We start from the raw sequence: 7,502 nt of genomic DNA, 5'->3' as shown, positions 1-7,502 counted from the left end.
TCAATTCTGAATTCCTCAGTGACTGATTCAAAGAAAGTAATGACATAAAGTGGTTTTCAGTTTTCACTAGGTAAGACACTTGAGAAGATACAAACATCCAATCTTCTTCCTAGCTGGGTCTTCAGATTTGCTATAAATTTTCCAAATTTAAAAATATTAATTGGCCAAGTCATTGTTGAATTAGGTTTGTCTTGCTTGCTCGATCAACACGTTAATTTAGTGACGTTCCTATGTTGACAAATGAATACATATGATATAATATAACGGACCTGGTCCTTTTTGACAAATTAATTAAAATAGTTCTACGTACTCTGAAAATCAAGGAAGGTATAATATAAATAGTGTAGCTAGCTCGTATCTTTTGAAATGCAAGATTTAGAAGCTCTGAAAAATATCAATCCTCCTCCTCTTCTTTTTTCTATGAAGGTTAACATGTTTTTAGATTTCCTGGGACTCCTAAGGGAAGTCTACAAGCTTTTCTCCAGAAATGGGAAGGCCATGTCCTCCATCACCATTCTCATAATACTTGTTACGTCTTTCCTCTTGTTAACCAAATTCTACTCCATCAAACCAATAATCACTGATTATGTAATGAAGACAAGCTCCCTCGCAGCTACAAGTCCGAGAGGCGCTAAATTCGCCCATCTTCTAACTGCTGCCGAGTTCGACTTCCGATTATTTTTCAGTGTAGAATGGCTTTTCATGTTGGCAATGTCTATTACGTCGTTGTTTTTTGCAACAGCCTCAATCTTAGCATCAGCAGTGTCGTACTGTGGAAAAGACTTGTCCATCAAGGAACTTCTACCAAAGGCATTGAAATCATTGAAAAGACCAATTGTTACATGGTTCTTCATAACAATGCTTGATCTAGGCTACTTTTCGATTCTCCTTGCATTTGTTCTTCCTTTGGTGCTCATTTTCAATCTTAAGCTCACCGTATCTGCTTTCACTATAATCCCATGCCTTTTAGCTCTAGTTGTCCGAACTTATCTAGCTGTTGTTTGGAATTTAGCATTAGTTGTTTCAATACTAGAAGAGAAATGTGGCATTGAGGCACTTGGAAAAGCTGGACAGCTTATTAAGGGATCAAAGCTACGAGGGTTTTTTCTCAATCTTGTTTTGGCCACCTCCTCATTGGTGTTATTTGTTTTGTATACAACTCTTGCCAAAGCTGTGCCAGTAAAAGCCGTGATTGTTCCATTGCTCCTCTTCAACTCTTTCTTCTGCCTTGAAACTATGGTGTCACGAATGGCATACACAGTCCTGTACTATGAGTCCAAGGCGACTCATGGAGAAGAGCTTGAACTTCATGGAAGCTCGGAATATAGTCAATATACTAAGGTCTCCTCTTCTGCTGTCACTCTTATCAATGAAGATGCAGTTTGACGAAGGATGTCACTCTTCTCAGTCTTCTGTAATATACTGTATGTTTTTGCTTCTGTTGCAAGTTTGTGACCAGATCTGCCGTTCATGCTATGTAGCTATAGTATATTAAGGTTTTTCTTATAATGTAATAATCTTGTAAGCATGTTTTGATACTTGAAACCACAAACATGTGTAGGATTGATCTCTTAATTATGCAGCACATCTGATTTTACATCAAACAGTTTTCCATACAGTTTCAGTAGAGATAGAAATAAACACATCTGTTTCGTTCGAGATTAATGATTGGAGAAGAGCTTGAAATGCAAGAGGTGTTGAATATACTACAGTTACCGCGGCCACTTCACTTATCAGTTCAGATGAAGCATGTTGAAGCACCATTGAACCCCTTGCTATGTAGAAATTAATTTTAGATGCCCTTTAACGGTTATTTGGTCTTGAAAGTGTTATGGTGCAATGACTGAATGACAGCAATAAATCAATATGACAGAATTTGCATTTTCCGTTTTATTGATCTGACGTGTGAAAGAAATTGAACCTTCAAACAAGTTCCCACTGTAAAAGTTCCTAATGCCGCAATTTTATACAAAACACAAGTCTCCATATGTCCTCATTCTGATATGTTTTTTTTCTCATATAAAATAAATTTGATAGAGCTACCTTAACTATCGTTGCAGATACAACTAATATAGATTATAGAATGTCACACTTTTAATTTATAATATTAGCTTCTGTTAATCTGCAAGTTTAATAGCAACACTGAATAAGTTTCGTAGAAATAAACACTATATCAGTAAAAAACACCATGCCATATCAGTTATTTTTGGATGAAACAGCTTTGGCCTTTGGGTACATTGGTTCATTGATAGAAACAAATTACTGTGGCTTTGTGGAAATTTTCGTTTGCCAAGTAAAAAAGCAATAAAAACCTTCAAATAAGTCCTTTGTAGGACGTTTCTCTATAGAGCAACAACTAATCTCAATCTTGATAGTTGATACGTATTTTCAAGCAATTATTGTTCGTGAAACGAGTGCTTCTATTTGGGCTCCCTCGATTATGATTTTGGGTCTCAAATAGGTTTGATTTAGTTGATCACATAACCTTACAGATTCTTTACAAATTAATGTTAACAACGTTATAAAAAAAATAGACTGCGGCTATTGCCACTCTACTATCTATTTTATTCACCAATTCTACTTATTTCATCCCATATTTTAAATTTATTTATTTCACCCACTTTTTTTCCCAAAACTGTCCTTAAATAACATATCGAATTGAAAAAGATAATTTTTAGAGACAATCTTTCAATTAATTTACACCAATATAAAATGAATGATATAATTTTAAAATAGAATCATAATCTGATTCATATATTTCTTCCTTAATTATATATATTTTAATTTTTTTCTAGAAAAAATTAAGTGTTTATCTAATATAAATTCCAAAAAAATTATAAAGTTATTAATCTGAGTTGTGGAAAAAAATCATAGATTATCAACTTTGAACAATGAAAAAAAATTGATTTTAGTGTTAGAATTTATATTTGTGATGTTCACCAGGTATTATAAAGATGTTATTAAGTTAACAGTAATGATTTATGATTTGAATAACAAATTACATATAAATATCGAACAAATTTTTTTTTTCAATAAATAAGAGAGAAATATTTTTAGATCGGGTGGAAAATATTAATATTTTATGAAAATTAAGTATTTTTTGTATACCTATAATTAATTGATTATGTATTTAAAAAAATTGTATACTTAATAGTCATTTTGCACTTCGGTAATATAGTCTTTCAGTAATTAAAATTTATGTGGAGTGAATAAATAAGTTAGTGGGGTGAAAATAGCCGCACCCAAAAAATAATAATAATGTTAACAACAGTGCCAAAATAATAAGTTTGTAGAGAAAATAGAATGAATCTACTCATCTCATTGATAATCCCCTTTATATAGGAGTCAAGATTACAATAGAAATAAATAGTAATTACAATAGCAATTAAGGCTACATAATGGTGATTGATCTGTTACATCCGTTGACCATAAATGTCATTAACTTATTCCTTTATTTGCTTTAACGAAGGCACACTAATGGTGTTTTTCCTTCAAACTCCCCCTTGTGCCGAGTTTAAAGATATAATGGTGCATAAGATGTTGCCTCATCAAAAACCTTGCCAAGTAACAAAACCCAATGGGAGAAAATAAAACCTTGGTCGAAGGAGAAAAGAGCACAACGCACCCATTACATTTAAGATTAACATATATGTGCTAGACTCCCCATGATGTCTGCACCTCCCTCTAATCTTTACATTAATCATGGGAGTTTTGATAACTTTTCCATATTTAATGATGCATCTTATTTGATACGTATTTTATTTGATACGTATTTCTTTATGCCAAATGTATAACGACATGAATAGAATTCATTCTAATAATGTCGTTTTCTCTTTTCTTTATAGGGACTATAAACCTAAACTTTTAGGTATTGTTGTTGCGTGGGCGCTAAGCTATACATCGAATGAGAGGACGAGTCAAGTATATTGTGTTAAGTGCAATAATGCGTCTTTGCATTTGTATAGGGAATCTCATTTCCTGACACTTATTCGTCATCTTTCATTTAGACGAAAACAGATCTATCTTTAAAGACTTCGACTGATCATGGGAGCTATGGATGCCTCACTTTTAACATTTAGAGTGCTTAAAAGCCGATTGATGGTTAATCATCAATATTACAGTTCTCAAGATCCATTTTGAGACTGTGTCTTCCCCATGATCTTTTTCATTCTTGACTTAGGATTTGTAATGGCGACATCTTGTTAGTTCATTCTATATTGAATGCAATGACATAACACATCTGATCCGTATTCATAATCAAGTATTTTACTTCGTGAACGTTTCAATTCCTTTTGTAACGCTACGTGATCTAGAACCATTTCTTGGGTGGATAAAGTCTGTTCTACGACTTTCATGTATATCTATTAATTTCGATCCCCATAGAGATACCTTATTTCACCATTCATAAGCTGCATTTGTTAGTTTTTCGGAAACTACCAAACTGATAAGGTAGTGGAGTGCAATGACTTCCATTACGAGAATATCTCTTTATGGTCCATTACAAAAGAATATTTCCTCGTAGTCGATTCCAGTGCGTTTGTGAGAGATTTTGCGCCATAAGGTGAGTCTATATTCTTAATTCTCATACGCATCCTAACAAAGATATATGATAGGGTTTACACTTCGGTGTCGGCTTCACCTGCCCAAATACCTATCTCTTTGTTAGTGAACTTTAGTTCATGCTGGATCGCTTCTTTCCATTGGGCCAAAATTACTACGTTGTTATTTCTCAACGAAGTATGGTTCGATATGAAGACTCAATATCCTACATCCTCATATGGTTTGTATTTCGTAGAGATCTCTATATATTCAAGGATTTGTTCTAACATTTGAGGCGTCCCCCAGTGATAACCAAAATCCAGGAATTCTTATGAGGCGGATTTGAGATTATGGATCAATGGATCCAATTGTGCCAAACTCGCTTTCTTCCTTTAATCGAGTATATATCGAACATAAGGTGGTCTCCCCCTCTTCCTTGGAGAGCCACGGCCTATGACACCATTTATGCCACTTTATGGTGTCAACATGCCATCATCTATGGTGGCAACGCAATGCCCAAGTCCTTTTGGGTGGCATCATGTCTTCTTCTTAGGACATTGAACCTTGCAAGCCTATTTGCAGCTAATATCTGTGATCTCATCACTTTGTGCAATAGTGGGGATCAAGATGAGACACAGTGGGGACAAAGCACGACAATTCCTGTCGTTCCACTTGAACATTCTTTGTTCTTATCTCCCCCTAATGACGGGAAGACTGTCTCATCAAAGTGATATTCCACATATCTAGCGGAAAAAGAGATCGCTTGTCAAAGTTGCAATATAGCGGATTATCTGGATGCTCGTCTCCAGTGAATATTTATACACATTAGTTGGCTTCACCATTATGCGATGTGGCGTCGCAATTTGGCACGTAGATTAATCTAGTTGAGCTCAAGGATTCTAGATCCGTGTCAATCCTGGCGAGCTCAAGTATTTCGATTCTTCGATGTTATCGATTTATTTCCTTTCACAATGATTAAGGTGATAGCCAAAAACTAGTGAGTAATAAGTTGATTATGCAAAAATTACATTACCATCAACGGAAAGATTGGTGCGCATTACAATTTACCAATATCAAGACTAGTACTTTAGACATTTTCTGTGAGACCAAGTGGGTTTGTAACTAGCATAAGTAACATTAGTTTTAATAGTGAATGGTGTGATGACACGTGACCAGCGTGTTAACACATAAACCAACACCTTAAATTATTTAAAGTGTCCGCAAGTTGGTTGAATTAATCAACATAATTGTCGTTGGATTCAATCCTTTAACACAGTGAGAATACATGTCCTTTGCATAGGATGATCTCAATCTAAATTTCTTTAAGAAATTGATAAGATTTGAATGATTAGCTTTACATACCTAATCACAATGGATATAAGAAGCATAATATGGTGTTAGTGCATATACTTATGCATAAAATAATATCATTGTTCCGTCTTATGGGAGCAACGAAATCTGGGGATGAAATTACATCTTCAATTCCTCCATAAAAATAAATTTAAGGATTTTGACAGTACTTTGTTTCCTTAGTTCTTACTTCTATTTTATCCAAAAAATATGAGTGTCCTGGTGTAACTCCTTTCATATACAAACACATATAGCACGACCTGGGTATCCCAGTAAATCGTGTCAAAGCCCAAATATGCCAAAATCCTGAAGGTCAATTTCTTTTGACGTTGTTGGATTTATTAGGCAGTTTCATATATAGTTGCTAAATAGACATATGAACTTCTCTAATACTCGGTTAAATCCACATTCATTAGAGACAGTGCAAAAGAAGTAAAATGTAATCTCACTTATTCATTTTACATGAAAAAATCGTTGACATAAATATTTAAAACGTATAAGGGTTCGATTGTCTCTTGTTGACTCTTGTTACATAAAGTGTCAATGAAGTATATAGGTATGACATGAAAATGGAATATAAACCCAATTTATTTAGAGTAATTAGATAGAATCGTAAAACGATATATTCATCTCATAATGCATGTACATTTTGAATTCCGAATAATTATATATTTAGCGATCATTATTAATATTATTTTTTATATCCACGGATATAGTACGATTATTATTCAGTACTACTACTGTGGGGATCGCATGATGCATTTCTTTGCATTCAGTTATCCATGTTATACTAATATTTTGTGAAGTTGCTTTACTTTATGCGGTACTTCGCAAAGTCAAATATAAAAAATCGAACCATAAAATCGAACAGCGTATATTTCGATTAATATTCGAATATTCTCAATTCATTGAGAAAAATTCATAACCTTGGTTGTATGTCAACGATTGCATCAAGGTCTTGTCCAATCCAAAGGTACTTCAATACCGAAATTTTAGGCATATATAATAGCCATTACAATTATATCTTGGAAAATTAGTGACAGACTGTAATCGAAGTCTGAAACATTTTGAATTGACATAGATTTGTGTCACTCTTAAATTGAAGAGCTTTCTCCTCGTAGTTTGATATTGAATTTTTTTTTTTCAAATTTTCGTACTCTCATTATTCTATACTCTTTTTATAAGAGGGCATTCCATTGCTCATATCATATCTCATATGCATTTTTTTAACGGTACATTGTTATCAATTGTCATGGATCGGTTTGTATGAACCTACATGTTCATAATATTTGTCATTTGCTTTAGGGTTATTTCTTCATTATTATTCATAGTTTGTTATGAGAATTTTTTTTAAAGACATTTCTTTGTCTTGAGAGACATTTCTTCGTCATACAAGATTTTAAATATGTTTCCAATTTACGTGCAGGGAAGCATGTTTGCATAATTCGATCATGGGTGAGCCTTGGTTGGCTTGAAGGGAAAGTCGGTACTCAAATTCTTTAGAGTCTAATATATGTTGTGTTGGTTTAACCAACTGTAAATAGAGTACGAGACATATTAGTTTCGCAGTCTAAAAGTCTAAATAGACTTACACGAAAATTAAATATATCAAA

At 33.6% G+C, this 7,502-nt stretch overlaps 1 protein-coding gene across 1 annotated transcript; it reads left to right on the top strand.

Moving 5' to 3' along the window:
- The first annotated feature begins 432 nt into the window (after positions 1-432).
- Positions 433-1,386, top strand: LOC126792125 (uncharacterized). The gene has a single exon (XM_050518612.1). It carries the CDS (start codon positions 433-435, stop codon positions 1,384-1,386), a length of 954 nt encoding a protein of 317 aa, XP_050374569.1.
- The last annotated feature ends 6,116 nt before the right edge of the window (positions 1,387-7,502 follow it).

This window comes from Argentina anserina, chromosome 4 (genome assembly GCF_933775445.1).
Source record: "Argentina anserina chromosome 4, drPotAnse1.1, whole genome shotgun sequence".
Taxonomy (NCBI): domain Eukaryota; kingdom Viridiplantae; phylum Streptophyta; class Magnoliopsida; order Rosales; family Rosaceae; genus Argentina; species Argentina anserina.
Note: the sequence above shows the minus strand (reverse complement) of the source record. Positions and strands in the feature narration are given on the sequence as shown.

Coding starts and splice junctions, on each gene's coding strand:
- LOC126792125 (XM_050518612.1), top strand. CDS start 433: ATGTTTTTAGATTTCCTGGGACTCCTAAGGGAAGTCTACAAGCTTTTC.